Here is an 18,931-nt window from a genome sequence, read left to right on the forward strand (position 1 = left end):
TATACAAGAACTTAATTAAAGTGACAAAATTTTATGGCGACATATGGCAAAAAAAGATATATTAAGTGGGTGTTTTAAGAATTTTGTAATCCTCGAAAAGTTATGAAGGGAGAATTAAAATAGCAATGAATACATGAGCTAATTAATCTGGGATTAAAAATATACAATATTTTATATTTGAAATCATTATAAAGAATATAAAACGTTCTATAAGAAAAAACTCTAATAAGAAAAAATACTAGTATGTACTTTGAATTATACTCTGCTGAGATGCAGCAGGTTAATTTTTATTTCAGAAATATGTTTTATACTTAAATATTATTTTAAAAATAGAATTATTAATATATGTAGTTTACATTAGCAGAAGGATGAACTCCCCTAAAGGAAATAACCCAGCCAGTGCCATCATAATTAACTGTTTTATGGAAACGTATGGTCACATAACTCTTAGAGCTCAGATAGAAGTTAGGCTCATCCTGAAAAATAAGCAAACATTGATTATTTAAAAATATATGTATTTGAATTAACAACTAGGTTTACTTACCTCTCCACAAAACTGACGCATTACTTTCTCCTCCCCACTATCATGTCCATCATATTCAATGATTTGTAAATAGTCTGTGCGACAAGTACTCTTGGCACCCATATTAAAGACAGGGAATCTTAAAAGAGCTCTCATATTGCCTGGTACACGTATATTCCAACGACAGTCCGAATTATTGCGCACATGATTGGGATAGTAGGGATTGGTGAGTAAGCCTTGGGTATTGTAAAAATCTCCACCACAACCGGGTCCATTATTACTGGCCAAATAGGTGATATCAATTTGCGTATAATAGCCACTCAGTTTTAAACGCATGCGCAATTCATTGCTGTTGGAGAACAGTGACTTGCCGGTGTCGACAAACTCACATAGTTTTTGTAATGAAGAATTGGTGCGAGCATCAAATACCTCAATGTTTTCCTTTTCACAATCATATTCCGAAAACATTAACTCATTGTAATAGAGACTCAAAGTGTAATTTACAGGAACTTTAATGTATATATCGCAGTGATCTGTAGATTCGGAGAGTTTAATGCGTCCTTGAGTAGCAGTAAAATTTCGGAAACAGCCTGAAAAATATTTAAATAACTTGTTAGCGATTTAGGTTGTTTAATGAAAACGTTAAAGTTAACATACCTTCAGCTGTGGTAGCCTTCAATTTGAAACCACTTTTAGCCACATCGTTGTTGGATTTAAATTTAACGAAAACAGATTTCGATGATGAGAAATAGTCATCGGGCACTCTGTTGCCACAATAAATATGTTCGGCAGCATAATTGTAAGCTCCCAGATACGACGAGGAACGTCCATTAAAAATTAATTTACTGCCATAACCTTTATCGATTTCATCGGCATCCTGAGTAATGGGTAACATTTTTTTGTTTTAATTTTGTTACGTAGAAAATTGTAAATAAGTAGGTATGTATGTATATTATCCGTTCTCAACAAAAATGAAAGCTTGAGACCAGCTATCTGGCAGTCTCATTGTAATCAAAAAGGATCAATTAATTCCCTGCTTAGGACATGCTCTTTTTTAAATAAAAGGAATTTTGTAATTCTGTACACGTTGAAGTAAATAAAATAAATAATTAGTCACGCAGCTAGATATGTAACTAGTTGTCACCATAAATGGTAGGTAAAATCACTAGTTCGGGACAGTCTCCTAGAACTGCTGGGAATTCCATTGCAGGTCGATTTTCTCGATTTTAAATAGCAATCTAAGTTGGACTATAGAGGATATATTGATGTATCAGTCATGTATGTGTGATATTTGGTGGCTTCGGAAAGTTGATTTCAACCGAAAGACGGACAGACGGTAATGGCTATCGAATCAGCTATCGATAACTACCCAGAATCTTTTTAAATCTTTCTTAGTGCTGGAATGATCCATTTTTTATATTTTTGTACACAAATATTTTTGCATCTGCTGTCTTACATGCATATTTATTTTAATCTCAAATTAAGTTTAATCTACGAATGTTGTTTTTGGGTCGTCGATTACTTTGTTTTGTTTTCCAGTTTAAGAGGCTAATATTGCAAAGCTTAATTTTTGAATTTTGGGACGAATTTGCTGTTTTGAAATAGCAGGCGAACCGGGTCTATATCGGATATATTGATGTATAAATATTTTTTTATGTTATTTGGGGGTTGTCGAAAGTTGATTTTAACTGGCAGACGGATATGGTTTAATCTACTCAGCTATATATAATGTCCCAGAATATACGTTATGGTGTCGCAAAGGAAAAATATGGAAACTAAAAACGGAATGACAAACTTGTATATAGCCTTACCACTTATGGCGAAGGTTGAAACACCTTAAAAAAGTATTTCTTTATACATAGATCTAGCTCATCAACGGCTAGTGGTGGGACAAATATTTTTAGAAATAGTACCTATCTTAAACAATGTCAACTTTCATTTTAGTTGTCTTTTTCTGAGGCCACCTTAATGTACATATTTGTAAAAACTAGCTCAGATGAAGAAATTTTAAATAGTAACCTAGTCTTTACAAAACTTACATCACTGTTAATAATTTTAATATAATCTGTTGAACAGGAACCATTCGTATCAGGACCATCAATATCAAGTTTCTCAAAATGTAAATGGATGTTATTGTCGCTTTTGATTTTCCAAATACAATTGATATTATTGGGATATTTGCTCGAACCATCATCGGGTGAAACTATAGTTACCGCCTTCACAAAAAAAAGAGAAAACAATATTTTTAGATTATTTATTACCATGAAATTAAAAAAACATTACAAAAATTTGATTTAAAGGAATTACCTTTTTCAAAGTTAAATCCAAATTTTGTTGACCACATATCTTTGGCACTGACCTAATGGTGGCCATAAATCCACTGCTCGACTCCTTAGAATCAGTTACAAATCTCAGTAGTAGTGTGGATTTGGAGGAAACCAATGGACTGGGCAAATCATGACCACAAAATTGTCCAATTTGATCGGAAAATGAACCCGAACCATCACGAACATCCAAGTAGTCATCTAAACAGCTGGAAGAATTTTCCACATGAAAACTGGTAAACTCTAATTTTAGCTGGCGATCTGCTGAAGTTGTAAATAGCCAGGAGCAATCTAAATTATTGGCATATTGGCTAGAGAAACGAGTGAACTCATAGCTGAAATTTGAGGATTCCAAGTGTATGTGATTGTCACAATTTGGCAGAAATCTCACCAGGGCTTTAAATCCCGCTGAGGCATCACGGTCATCGGAAAAGGAACGTATGAGACCGGTATTCTGTTGTATGGTTATAATTTCCGTCTGACCCGTAATGTTGCCACATAACTGAACCAAACGTTGATCCTCGACGGTATTGAGACCCTTGTAGACTTCTACAGCATCGTAGGTACACATGCCCTGGGACTCAAAGTCAATTTGTTCAAACTTAATCATGATTTTATAATTTTCCGGAGCCTGTAGCTGCCAAGAGCATATACTGTTATGAGGATACATTTGTGTGGAAGAATCTCGCGGTGACTCGATAATGGTAGAGTTAGTAATGACTGCGCCACATTTGTTGTGGCCGTACTTCATTAGAAAACCTTTACGACCATAACTTCCGTCAGTTTGAAATATAATCGATATGGATTTTTTGGATCTTATCTCATAATTTGTTTTCCGGCCACACAGTGTATTCGATACAGGCTCATTTTGGTTGTCACGTGTAATTATAGTGACATTATCAAACATACACTTATTAAGAGGAGAATCTTCGATCATAAAATCTAAAAATCGTATGTACAAACTATCCGATTCTGTTTTACTAATACTGGGCGAGGGTATAATGGTGTAGTTACAAACTAGATTGGGTGGATATTCCAAAGGATAATTGGGCGAGTTTAGCTGTTGCATGGTGTCGGTGGCAAACAGAATACCACCACAGTTGCGCTCGAAATTAATAGTAAAGCCTCTACCAGTTATAGCTTCATCCGAGCGGAAAATTACACGCATTTCTGCCGTAGTGGTATTAATCATAGGCGGTGGCGAACGTCCACATACTGTAACAATATCCTGCCATTCTCCCTGTAAGGATTTTTGCTGGAACTTAAGGTAATCTTTGGTGCAGTTAGGCGATGATTCTATGAAGAAATGACTTTCGAATATTGCTGCCAAATGGAATCCTGGTTCTGTGGCCAAGTTCCAGACACACTCAACATTGTTTTTGTACTGATAATCGAACATGATTTGGCGATAGGGATATTTTAGCTCACCGCCACAACCACTGCCCTCGTGAACCGTTAAGTTGAACATGGACAGTGGATTGTAGTTTTGTGTTATAAACTCTAAAAATATACCACCAGTTGCTACCAGATTTGTAATGGTGGATTGTTCACAATAACGGCCCAGATGAGGTGAGTTTTGATTGGGTCCATTGTAGACTATCAAATATTCCTCTTCACATTTGCCCTTAAAGTCAGTGATAAGGCCTACATCTACTTGCATATTCTCCAAAATATCGGAAAATTCGGGCTGTTCTACAGTGTAACGAGCTTGACCCCATACTGCCCAGGCACATTCCAAGTGCCCGGTATGATTTTTCATATCCGGCTGTGTAATAACGAAATCATCGTAATACTCAAAGGGCCACACACCACCACATTTATAAGAGGTCAACTGCAGTTCGAGCTCGCGCAGACCATTACGTCTATGACCGTTTATTACCATTTTGCTGGCATATGGTAGTCTAAAGGAGGGCTCAGTTTCATTGCGACACATTAACAGGGGCAGGATGCGCTCATCACCAGCAAATAATTGCACAGCTGAAGAGTATTGGCAGCCATATACAAACCATTGCTGGGTGATATTGTAATTTGCTTGTTTAACTATTTGCACGGACAAGGTTTGATTGAAGCTGGGCTTAAGATCGTAGGCACAATACACCGACTTTTCACTATCATCTCTTTTGAATTTTATAGTCTGAGGAGTACCCATGTGGGTGTCATCGTAGAACCACAGAAAATTGCGACAATGTGTGGAATATTCCTCAGATGAGTATTTGAGTTTGAAACCACGATTCTTGAAGAATGACAACACGAGAGCATCTATAGTCATGGTGTTGTCAGTAGAGTAAATAACAGCTGGTACAGTATCAGTTACGCGCTCTATAATAGAAGATAGTTTAGGATCATTACTGAAGGTCAAACGACGATAGACTCGTCCCGTTGATTGTCCGCTATCCATATCAAAATCTAAGAATTCCACCTTAATACGCCTGCCCTTGGGGACTCTCAAATTCCAAGTACAGTGTATTGGTGCACCTGTACCCTTGGGATAATTTGGAGTTTGTAATATGCCGCGCATACCCTCTATAGTATCGCCACATCTATCTCCTATCGCAGAGTAGCTGATCTGAAAACTATCCGCGTCATAAACACCATCCTTGATTCGCAAGACTATTCTCAGTTTATTTGTTTCGACAATATAACGATTGGCCACCGAGCCACACAAAAATAAGGTATCGGTTATATTTTCTGTGTCCGTAGAGAAGGCATCAATTTCTTGTAATTCTAAGTGAGTTTCTTGCTTGCACTCTGAGTTTTGTCCACCATACGGCTCCGGTAAACTTATTTTATCTACGCTAATATTTATGGTAGAACCTAAGGGCATTTCTAATGTGTATACACATTCCAATTCCTTTTCATTGGGTTTCAGTCGCAGCAATGGTGCTGATATGATACCCTCGGAGTCATAATAGGAGCCACCGCAACGACTTATGCTAACATTTGCCTGGAAACCCTTGTGAGGCTCCGAAACATCCGTAAAGTAAAGCACTCTCAATATATTGCCTGTTGAACGTATGGTATTTGGCTTTGTGGCTCCACAATATTTGCCAATAACTGGAGCCATTTCTGTGGCTCCATCATTAACCTGCACATATTCTAGTTCGCATTGCTTAGAATCAGAATTGACGGGAATCAAATCATAGTCACCAAAGAAGTCTAGTGTTATTGTCTTATGTAACGGAGCTATAATTTTCCAAATACACTCAGAATGAGGATTGGGTATATTGGGATAGTTGGGTGTAGTTATGGTTTGAATACGATCCCATTTGTAGTTTTCATTTAGAATAATTTCTTTGGAACACTCTGGTGCAATTTCCTCATAATGGAAGGAAGCCCGGAAGGCAGGATAACCGGTTCGAGCAAATTTAATGTAAGCTCGATTTGAAGAGGTTTCCAAGATATCAGTTATATCATTGTCACAGTATTTTCCTTTGCCCAAAAATGGTGAATCCTCAGCCATGCCATTACGTACCAAAAAGTAGGTTTTACAGTTACCCTCTGTATTGGGGCTACGTAACCAAAAATCTGGAAATGTTAGACGTATTCGCCTGCCTTGTCTCACTCTAATGGTCCAAACACAGTCTTGCTGGTAGTTAACAGTATTGCCCTTTAATTCAGTAATATTGACGAAGCCTCTTCTGTCCGTCAGTTCGGCTCCACATTTGGTCGATGCCAAAAATGAAAATCCAGTCTTATTGACGCCAGAATCAGTTACAAATTCCACCTTCAAATAGGGATTTCCTTCGAATTTCATGACTTTATTGGAAGTCTTTTTGCACATCTTTTCCAGCTCCTGCCAGTTTTGCAAATCACTACTCTTAGACACTTTAACATAATCGGCAAAACATTCATCAAATTCTTCAAGGTCAATTTTCATAAAAAACAGTTCAATATGCGTAGCCGGGTTATTTGGTATTACAGTCCAGGCACATTGTAGATTAGCATCATAGCCTTGTGGATAACCAGGTGAACTAAAGATGACCGAGGTGTTGTGTATGCGCAAATATTGATTTCCACAAAGTTCAGACATTTTCTCTGCAGTCTGATTGCTACGCACCACCTCCTTGGATAGTTGCTCCCATTCGAACTGGAAGGGTCCACGAGTGGCGGTGAAATATAGAATATTGGTATTTGATCGTATAACATGGGTGTTGGCATAATCAATTGGTGCTCCAATATCAGAATAACCATCGTAGAACTAAATTATTAAATAGATTAATATCATGATAATATTTATATTTTTTGATCACTTGCCTTTATATAGGGTATGTCTGTATCCAAAATATGTTTAATTGACAGCAAAACTACATAGTTCTTATCCACAGTAATACGCCAACTGTATAATTCATCGCTATGAAATTTGGATGGATAGGCAGGAGATTCCACTACTCCACTGGTGCCATTAATTTCATTATGTTTAACTGAAAAATAATATACCAAGTTTAAAAGCTACTTTTTTCTATACCAAACTAAATATTTCCAACTTACCATAATAATAAGTGGCTATAAAACCTTCTCCCACAATGTCATCATTACTATTAAAAATTACACTCAACGTCTCAGCTCCTTCTACAGCAGCTGGAATTCGATTGCCACAATGTAAACCTAAAAGGGTGCCCACGCCAAGACCTCCTCTAACTTCCAGATAATCGTTGTTACATTCATCAGAATCTTCCAAATCCATTGACTCAAATGTCAAACCAATACTATTACCCTGACTGGCCATTATATACCAAGTACACTGTATATTAACCGGATACGAAGAAGGATAATTAGGTGAGGCGAATTTTCCTGTTATAGTTCTGAAGTAATTGCCACACAAATTATCTATTGCATATGCAGTTGCATCAACTTCAGCTATAAGGCCCATGGGAACTTTTAATGTCAAAGCATGGCCATTTGATACTATATCCGGTGGATGAGATTTACAAAATCTGGATCGTACTGGTGATGCATCCGATGACCCATCGTAAACCACCATACCTTTATTTATACAATCTCCTTCGGTAGGATATAGATTGGCTACAGCAGGATTAAGTTGTATATGACTAACTGCCAGTGTAACATGTTTTGTGGGATTTTTTGCAACTATTTGCCATTCACAGGTTTGATTGATTAGGGAATATTTACTAATTATAAGGTCAACGTACTGTTCGTCATCAATGACAATACGTTCGCCACAATCCTAAAAGAAGATAAATTTTTATGAAGTCATTAAAGTTATTCAGATATAATAGCTCTAAAGCGGTATCATAAACAAATAAAATGTTTCGTTTGAAGTAAAATTCGTTTTAGGTAGCTTTCAATTGAATCCAAGCAAACCTACAATAGGTCTAAGAAAATGTTCTGAAATTCTTGTAGCTGTTAAAAAAAGAATGAAATTATCATTTGTCAATCCCAAGACTGGTGGTTCTACGCACCGTATTGACCACAGTTTACTCTTCATTAAACTCTGAAAACCCTCAGATGTCTACTAAGCCTAGGGTATATTTCAAGAAGTGCTGAGAAAAACTGTGTTTTCAGTTCTTTATTTTAAAAGGACTTCAAATTTTCACAGGAATACATTTTTAAAAAAATGTTTTAAAATACTTCTGATCATCCTACTATGGTAGGATGATCAGTAAGTAATAAAAAAGGATAAAAATGTTTGACATCTTTTGATCCTTACAGGATAAAATAAAAATAATCCGAAATAGTCTACAACTCTTCTTGATCATGTGACACCAAATTTGACACAGTAGGATGATCAGAAGTATTTTAAAACTGCACTCCTCTGAAAATTTGAAGTCCTTTTAAAAGGAAACAGGTTCACGAAATGAAAAACTGAAAACGCAGTTTTCCCCCATTTAATTTATTGTTTCAGACGTATATCTTCCGGTTCGTGTCTAATATTTAGTGTCGTACGGTGTTATTAGAAGAAGACAAGTTGTGGTCTATTGTCAGATCTATGGCAGTATTTCTTCACTGCGCGTAGCAATCTCTAGCAAAATCGTCCGATAATTCGGATATATATTAAACGGTTGGATTGTCAGTGAAATATTCCAAAATTTATTTTGTTCTGTTTTTTTCATATTTTGTAAAATTTTTTTTCGAATTATTTAAAAAATTTTTTCTTAAAATTTTTTTAATTTTTTTTTTTTTTTTTTTTAATTTTAGAACTTTTTTTAATTTTTTTTTGTTGAAAAAAAATTCGTGTTAAAAGGTCTTTGAAATATCTATCATTAGATATCCATATTGTCTATATTAATGACTTAGTAATCTAGATATAGGTCAAAAATATGTCAAAAATCTAAGTTGTCCTGGTTTTTTCCTCATATCTCAGCCCTTTGTAAACCGATTTTGCTGATTTTAAATATGAAACTTCTCAAAAGCATGCCTGATAGAATTATTGAAGATTTGGATTCCGAAGATATCTGGGGTCTTCAGAAAATTGATTTCAACAAACAGACGGACAGACAGAAAGACAGACGGACTTTATCGACTCCGTTATCTATAAGGTTCCAGAATGTATATACTTTATAGGGTCGGATAATTATATCATATCAGGACAGTGTAACAGGCTTGATGCCTTCTGTCCTCAATTCGCACATACTGTAATCAATAGTAAATAGGAAACCTTTTAGACTGTTCAGTCAGCTCCAATTCACTCCTTCCTTACGACATATTAAAGCAGATCCTTAACAGAATACATCATTGAATACGCAGTAAACAAAGCAACTGAAGGAAACAAACTACATCAGAATATTATGTTGTTCTTGTAAACATCATAATGTTATGTAGGCATATCAATTACCATATTATAAGCGGATCAAATCCTATCGCTGGCACCAACCAGAAATATTATACTAAGACTCTCAACGGTTTCTTAACTTACCTCAACATAACTTAATTTAAATCCTTTAGCCGGCACCGAATCATCCGAATGGAAACGCACTGTCACCGTATTACCTATACTTCTCCATGTATTATTAGCTTCTGACTCCATAGCACCACATTTCTTAAACAGTTGTAATGGCTCAGCATCGCTGTCACTTCTTTCCTCAAAAGCTTCTACATAATCCATTTCACAATCATAGAAATCCTCCAAATCCAATTCATCCATGGTAAAGATAATGGCATGATGATCCGTTACCGTTATAGTCCATTCACAATCCGAGTTTTCTGGATAATTATTGGGATAATTTGGTGATGTGATAACACCATTCTTGCTTTGTAAAGTACCGCCGCATTCTATTGTAAATGAGAAATACAGTATTTTTTTGTCAATTGTATGAGCGAAATTAAAATTACAAAAACTTACTGCTTTTTTGAGTGGTGTACTTAACCTGGAAACCTTGGCCATTACCCTGGCCATCACTATAGAATCTGACATATAATTTATGACTGGATGAGCTAATGATCAAACTTTCATGTTTACCACAATGACGTTCCTTAACGTTATCGCTGTGATAATGTGGGGATATGACCAAGGCATCTTTAGTGCAATTAACGGAGTCTTCCAAATCTAAACTTTCTATTTCAACTTGAATACCCATGCCTGGCTGAGAGGTTATTTCCCATAGGCATTCTATATTGTTGGGATAGGGTTTTGGGTAATTGGGCGATGCAAATGTTCCATTATCGGCCCGATATACTTCGATACAGCCCACCATGGCATATTCCAATTGAAAATTAAATTTGTTTGATCTTTGTTTAATGACTATAGTATCACTAGTGGAATTAATTCGTTGTCCCTGCTGCTGAATACCATAAGTTTTATTATTGCCATCTCTAATATCCAACACTGTCTTTTTGTCCACTGTATCATAGTAGGTGAACTCAGCCTGTATATGATTGCCCTTAGGCGCTTTCAGAGTCCAGGTACAGTTTACATCATCGCTATAATCATTGAATGGGACTCCATAATTTGGACTCTCTATAACTCCGTAATTTTTGGTTAATGTTACCGAACAATTTGCTCTGTATGAGAGCAAAAAACCACGCTCACGATTAGAATCATCTGTTTTCAGTTGTATCAAGGCCTCATTGCTATTTATTATATATTCTAAGGGTTCTTTATTTTCATCCATTTGGCATATTGAAGCTAAGTGGGTTTTGCTATCTGTTGTACCTTCGAATATGGATAATGTATCATACCGACAATTGGAATAATTCTCTAAAGCTAGATCAACAATGGTAAGATGTATAGCAGAACCAGGATGCACATGTAATCTCCAGTCACATTCGGCCTTATTAGGATAGGGTTCGGGATAGAAGGGTGAAGTAACAACACCTTGTTCACCTTCTAAATTGCCACCACAACCATTGGAGAAAACAAACCAACGTATCTGGAAACCCTTTTGATTGACAAAGCCATTGGAGTGGAAAAACAAATACATTTGATTAGTAAATGAAGGTATGACATGGGGTATATTGGTCATATTGCCGCAGAATCGTCCCAACAAAGTTGAGTGATTTGAACCGCCATTTCTGGAAAATTAAAATAAATTTTGTAAAATCCTTGTCAGTTTCTCCTTAGTACCGTTAACAATTTGCTTACCTTATTTCCAACCAATCGCTAGAACAATTATTTGACATTTCCAAATCAAATATCTCGATCTGCAATTCCATTTGTGTACCCGGTGGCGTATTTATGATCCAGGTACAGTCCAAATCACCCGTATAATTTGAGGGCCAATTAGGAGTGTGTATTTTGCCAGTAGAAGAGTGAATCTTGCCACCACATTGATTAGTGGCATCTATAAATTTATAGCTGAATTCGAAACCTTTTGCAGAATCTGAAGAATCAGACACGAATTTCACAGTTAACATGCGAGAGTGTGTTAAGAAGGACTGTGGATAATGGGCGTCGCAGTATCTACAGAAATGAAGAACACCATTTTGGTTAAATTTAATAAGTTTAGCGAACAATAATTTTGCTTAGAAATATATATCGCCGGTTAAGATATAAAAAGTATCAAAGTGGAAAATAAAAGTTTTGTAAATCTTATGTTTTTTAAGAGTTATATAATATTGTTGTGAACTTGCAGTCTGGAAATCTTGTTTGATATCCATATTGCAATTCACCTGCAATGGCCTCCAAGGAAAAGGTTTACAGAGAACCTAATTCATTCGATAGCACAACATCGTGATCGGTGCAGTAATAGAGACAAAACTTACGAGTAAATCCAGCATATTTGTAACGGATACAACGTTGTTTGAAAAGACACCATAAGCGGTAGAAGCATCAGTATAGTATATAGCTATTATTCTCGATGTTCAGGCTAGAGTAATATATCTTGAGGTCAGATATGCAGAAAAGGAGTTAGATTTCAATAATGCTGCTCCAGAGGCCGTTTGGTTTGTCTGGTCAAACGATTTAATAGTCTCTTAATGATAAATTTACATCAACCAAAAGATAGAAGACTAGCATGGCTTCAAACAAGCTCCAAGAATTTATCGCATTCAGTGATCTTCCGATAAACTCCATCCTTAAAAACGTAGATATGAAGTTTTGCAAAACTATCATTGCATCAGCCGATGGTTTCATTCCTGCTGTTCGGAAATTCTTAATGCGGCCGCACTATCCTCCTGAAGCAATGGAACTGACAGTGGTGAGTTAAGATATTCGAAGTATCAACCCTGGCGATCCCAGTTCAATTATAACATTAGAGGTTTCGTAAATGGCTAGATCTCTTGGATAACTGCAGCCTAAACTCTGGAGTCAGCAAGTTGTGGTCAACAAACCGTTGTCATTTAAAAATCAGTCATTAAAAGTAGACTCAAGGATCGTGATATCATCAGGTTCATAAATGAACACAAGCGGATAAGAAAGAATTGTTAGATCACTTGGAGATCTGCAACTTGAGTTCAATGGCTGACAAGTTGTGTATCTTCAAAATCAGTCATTGAATGTGCCAAGTGATACCGTTGCAGAAATCTGGTAAAATCTCTAGTTAAGGATAATCTAACAATAGATACAAACGATTGGTCGGTCAGTGACCAAATATGCAGTTCAAATGTTGAGTTTCTTCGATGAGTGAAACGCAGTAGAACAATATTCAAAGCAAGAACCGCCATAGATTGTCTTTACATAACTTCCGAATACCACTTTCATGTTTTACCGTCAATGATATTTTGACATAATAGTTCCTTCTGGAATGTCAATGGAGGAGTCATTTGATACCACACGGTTGGAAGCTGCAACGAGACATGTCGGGAAGGCCATACGAATGTACCAGGAGAGCATACATAAGTATGTCACGTCAAAGCTACTTAACTACGTTCAGTTGACTTGGATAATAAAAATATGTATTACCTGATCTTTAAAACAACCAAATCATAAAAAGATCTTACTGATTATTACGAAATATCAATAAATCTTCTTAAATTAATATGTTTCGCTTCTATTACACTTATCCAATTATTATAAGATATTCATAGAATTATAATTTCTCATTACTCACCTCTCCAAAGCCTGATTATTTTCGTTAGCCAAATTATCATAGAGTTCCACATAATCATAGCTACAATCACTAGATTCCTCCAAATCGAAAGATTTCCAATCAATCATTATAAATTTATCTTTCGGTGCCATAATAATCCAATAGCATGTCATGTCATGCATATACAAACCCTGTTCATCGGTGGGCAAACGTATGCTATAGCCTGGTTTTGTATAAACACCACCGCAATCTGTTTTTCCCATTGGTATAGCCTTGTAGGATAATTTAAAGCCACGACCCGTTGAAGTCAAACCCGTTTGTAAGTGTAAAATAAGCATATTAGTTTTCGAAACAATATCAGCCATAGGAGCTTTTTCGCCACAAAAAGGACCCATTATATTTTTATCCAAGTCATCATTAATCTGCAAGGTGCAATAAGTAGTTGAAGATTAAATGTTTCCTTTTAAGGAATATTTGCTATATTTATTTCTTACTTTTAAAGAGGTGTAAGCACAATCGGTCTCTTCCAAACTAGAATCCTTCAAATCGAAATCATCCACGTGTACAGATATCACGGTATTGGGTTCCGTTATAATTTTGTAGGTACAATAACGTTCTTTATTGCTCAACTGGGGATAGCTAGGTGTTTGTATTACACCCTCGGGAGCCTCCAAATTATAGCTGCAATCTTTAAAAAAGAACATGAATAATCATACCATTGATTTATTTATATTCCTAAATATTACCTGTTCTATACTTCAATTTAAATTCGGCTCCTGGTTTGCCATAGAATTTTAGAATCATCTTATTGAATTGGGAGTGAATTACTGGAGGTATTGTCTCATATTCTCCGCAGTATTTTGCTTGTAATATATTTTCATTTGATGTGGCTTTCACATCGTAAATCTATTAAGAAATTAGTTAATTACTTGGATAACATGTATCGCAGAAATATTTATTTACCTCTATACAATCCTCTGATGCCATTTTGAAGATCTCAAACTCAATTGTTATAGATTCGCTGGTGGCCATACGAATTTCATATTCACAGGAAATGGCCTCATTTTGTATATGTGGAGATTGTATAATGCCGTCTTTGGCAGTGTATATACCACCACAGTTGTGTACACGTTCCTCGGTAGAGTAGAATATTTGGAATCCGGTATCAGAGCCAATGTTGTCAGTGTGGAAGTGAATAATAGCTTCATTGGTAGGCAGAAAAACAGGTTGGGGATGAGTAGAGTTGCAATACTTATTCAAAGTTTCACCAGAAATCGCATCAATTATCTAAGTAGACATAAAAATAAAATATTAGAAATTCGTTTACTTAAGCTGTATTTATGCATACCTCCACATAATCGTAATTACAACTGTCATGTTTTTCAATCTGCAAACTAAAGAAAGTCAATTTCAAACGTTTATCATTTGGCGCCTTTAGCGTCCAGCGACAGTCACGATTTTTGGGATAATTGCCCGGTGAACCTGGACTCGAAATTGTGCCATGAGTTGTAACATTAACAAGACCACCACACTGAGGCGGTATAGAGTTCCATTCCAATTCAAAGCCTTCCTTAGAAGTTGAATTATCTGAACGGAACCACAAGTACAGCTGATGAGTAGAAGATATAATATTGCCTCCCAAAGGTTTATGAGTGCCACAAAAACGTCCTATTATTTGTGAGCCAGCACTGTGACCATCGTTAATTTGCAACCAATCGAAACGACACTCGGTCGAGTCTTCTAACTCAAAATTGTTAAAAGTCACATTCAGAACTAATGTTTCATTGGTTCTAATAATCCAAGCACACTGGGAATTATGCTCGTATTGCGATTGTACACCGGGAGGATAACTAAGACGACCGGACTCTCCTCTTAAAACGCCACCACAATCATTTGCACGCTTTTCGCATTTCTCGCCACGGAAGCCGGGCCTACATTCACATAAAAATTTGTGTACGGTAGTAGTTTTTATCACATGACAACGTCCACCATTATGACAAGGATTTGGCGAGCAAAGACTTGGAGCGGGTGTACAAGTCGGCCCCAAAAAGCCCAAGGGACAAATACAGTTAAATCGATCGCCATCATCCACACAAGTACCGCCATTCTATAGAATATAATAATTACATAGTGTTTCAAATACAATTTAATTACAATATTTCTATGCCTTACCAAACAAGGTTGACTGAGACAATTTTTAGCTGTTCCCACAACACAACCATTAATACCAATGCCGCTACCGACCAAACCATCTGGACAACTGCATACTACAGTATTTGAAATTTCATGACATATAGCTCTAGGATGACAAATATTACTGTTCGAACATGTAGTCACAGCACCAACGGCAGATGAACCTGACGCAGGATCTATAGTAGTTGAACGTTCACAGGTACGACCATCTCCTGACCAACCAAGAGGACATTCACCGCAATGATAAGAACCCTATAATTTAAAAAAGAAATATTTAAGACAAATACATAAATTGATATTTTATTTATTTATTCCACTGCCACTTTTACTTACATACGAATTTATACACGAAACTTTAGGACTTAGACTACAGCCACCATTTTGTGTTCCGCACTCATCAATATCACGACAATTAACTCCATTACCCGTCAAACCAGCTTGGCAAGGAGCACATGTAAATGATCCCGGCAAATTGATACATTTCGTTACACATGCTGTATGACTTTCAGCACACTCATCCACATCGACTGTACAGGCTGGCGTTAAACCATTTGTTTTCCATCCCTGATCACAGATGCATTTGTAGCCAAATGTATCATTGCTGCTGACACAAGTTCCATGACCACAGAGTTCCCAAATGGACGATTGCATGCAATCGCCTTTTCTTTGGGTACAATGGATGCCAAACCAACCGGGTTGACAAATACAACTATACGAGCCAAATTGATTAATGCATTGAGCACCGTTTTGACAACCCAAATCAGTGCCGGCATACAGGGCACACTCGTTGACATCTTTTTCGCAAGCAGGTCCCTACAAAGAAGTGAATATGATGTAAATATGTATGTATATTGTTTACACTTATTTTTACGCCCCCATTTTCGTGTGTGGTACACGTTAAACCCTGTCTATAATTGACAATTATTTATCATAACAATTAATGACGTTAGTTGACAAGACAAAGTTGTCTGAGCAAAAGCACTAACAATACAAATAGTTCAAAGAGAAAAAAGAACGTATTTTTTAATGATCATTTGTATTTATTTTAAGTTACCAATTCGCGAGCAATTTCATTTTGAATCTGAAAATTCAATGCAACGGCATCAATGTGTTTCGCAGCCAATATAGCACGTTCGCTCAACCATGATTTTTGTAATTTTGTGTAATGTTTGAAAGCATCTTGCGGATGAGTTCGGATTTTGATTCGGTAAATTGACAGAAAGCGACGGGAAATTGAAATCAGCTGGTCGCAATGTCAACGTGGATTTTGCCAATGTCTAGCAATTGCTTTAAAAAACTTCTCCAAATTGATCGTTCTGCAGCTCCACACTCGTCAAACATGAATTAAGTTAGCGGTGACCGTGTAATCACTGGCAACGTTTGCCGTTTGTTCGTTTAAACTGATTCCAAAGCTTCGGAATTATATTGTTTTTTTTGCGTCGTAACTCTGGATTTAATGAGTTGTGCATCGGACGATTTCATGAACTTTCATGAAAAATTATGTGAAAACAAAAACAACACTAGTATGTGTGATTATTTTGAGCTATTTTTTGGTTTGAGTTCTTTTCTAGTTTCCGCTCTATGTTTCTCTATTTATTAACCTCTTATAAAATAATTAATAATCAAATAAATTAAATAATTGTTTAGGATTACACATAAAATTACAGTAAAAAATATTTGATTTTATAAGAATTTTTTTAAAATTTTATAAGAAAACCTACAAATGAAATAAACCTCTCACTTACCTCAAAATTCTTTGGACACTTGCAAGCAAAGCTACCAAATATATTTAAACAAGAACCACCATTTTGGCATGGATTACTTTTACAATTATCGGTTTCCAAAGTATCGTACAATGATTGTACCCTGGTCTCCACTCTTTGCATGCGTATTTTATAGCGTCTCAGCAGTTGATTAGCATTTCTGGTACGATTTTGTAGCATGCGATAACGAAATTCTAGACCAGTGGGACCAAAAACACGAGTCTTTAAAGAGGTTACATCAGCCATTAGCTGTTTCAGTATAGCATCTTCCTCCTCTGTCCATTCGGTTTGTGAAGATAACGCCGGCGAGAGACGCCCCCTTTTAGACTGCAGCAACAAATCGATAATATCATACTCATCATTGATATTTAAACGAGACTTTCCCTTAAGCAAAAATGTTATGTTGCGATCTAAGCCGGATTCAAAAATTAAATGGCCATCTTTAGTGATTATTTTGGGGCTAAAATTACAAATTCACATTAATTTCAATATTCCCAACGAAAATATTCCAAAATAGCTTACGAGTTAACTAATCCATGAAGTGAGGGTGTAAAGTATAGTATAATTATTGTTAATATTGACACTAATTTTATACAACACATTTTAGCACCATAAATATTTATTTTTTAAGGATATTTTTTATAGTTTTTAATCCTTTTAATTATTTTAATTTTAGTACAAACATATCACTTTAATTTTAATACTTTTTATTTAAATATTTAAACCTCTTAACACTTTGAAGTTTACTTCAATACTAAATAATGTTGTTTGTTGAGTCCAACAAGTTAATTTTGGGGGCGTATGTAATAATAATAGATTTTCAATAAAATTTATTTACGGCAACGCCCTTCTTTAAAATATATTTTATCTTTATGCAGTTTTAAGTCCAACACACAATTTTATTAATAGTTTAAATTTATTTCAGTGGATGTGTTTCACTGTTTGTGAAAATATATTAATTTTTTCGTTTAACATTAAATACAATATTTTTTCACATAAATCAAATAGTTATTTAATTCATAGTTAGTTAATAAGATCGATCATTACTTGGAAGCATCAATATCCTATATTTATTAAAAAATTGAACCAGAAGTGATTACAAATATGGAAAAATATAAAATATATACCTTTTTAATGATTTGATTGTGTATGAAATTATAGCAAAATACTATGGTTAAAAAAATATTTTCCTGTGGGGAAAAATTTTCATGTTTCTGCTGTGTGAAATGATAACTTTTTTGACAGTAAACACTTTTAAATTTTAACATTAAATGCAATATTAATAATTTGCATAATTTGCAAACATATCTTTCCAATATATGACGCTCTGAATTGCTTCCTACAAAAATGCTAAAAATAATTTTTTGTTCTAATATAATTAAACATAATACTTACATGTAACATAATTTCTTTACATTCTTTTTGCAGGTGGCCCGCTTTCCATTTTTAAAATTATTTTAATGGTTTTATGTTTCAATTTAAACTTGGAATTTGCTGCTTGCTGCTTTGCTAAAAAACCAAGTAAGAAAGTATGGTCGGTCAAGCCCAACCATATAATATCCTACGCTAAGTAAAAGAGCAAAAACATTTTTCATTTAAAATTTCAATAATTTATATTTTTGAGTGATTTTCGGAAGTGGGCTTTATATTATGGACCGATTACCATGAAATTAGTTCGTGTGATTTATGTCTATATGGAAGTTA

At 35.5% G+C, this 18,931-nt stretch overlaps 1 protein-coding gene across 1 annotated transcript; it reads right to left on the bottom strand.

The window, feature by feature from the left end:
* Positions 1 to 246: 246 nt before the first annotated feature.
* Positions 247 to 17,888, bottom strand: LOC135953764 (cubilin homolog). Its single transcript, XM_065503753.1, has 19 exons — positions 17,750 to 17,888; positions 17,210 to 17,687; positions 15,798 to 16,277; positions 15,444 to 15,716; positions 14,620 to 15,378; positions 14,235 to 14,558; positions 14,018 to 14,177; positions 13,766 to 13,959; positions 13,293 to 13,693; positions 11,387 to 11,704; positions 10,148 to 11,316; positions 9,722 to 10,077; positions 7,336 to 8,032; positions 7,102 to 7,268; positions 2,831 to 7,045; positions 2,563 to 2,739; positions 1,181 to 1,400; positions 545 to 1,113; positions 247 to 476 (listed from the first exon to the last, which is right to left on the bottom strand). Exons 1-19 carry the CDS (start codon positions 17,827 to 17,829, stop codon positions 339 to 341), a joined length of 11,175 nt encoding a protein of 3,724 aa, XP_065359825.1. The 5' UTR covers positions 17,830 to 17,888; the 3' UTR covers positions 247 to 338.
* Between the last annotated feature and the right edge of the window lie 1,043 nt (positions 17,889 to 18,931).

The sequence above is a fragment of the Calliphora vicina genome, chromosome 3, assembly GCF_958450345.1.
Source record: "Calliphora vicina chromosome 3, idCalVici1.1, whole genome shotgun sequence".
Classification (NCBI taxonomy): domain Eukaryota; kingdom Metazoa; phylum Arthropoda; class Insecta; order Diptera; family Calliphoridae; genus Calliphora; species Calliphora vicina.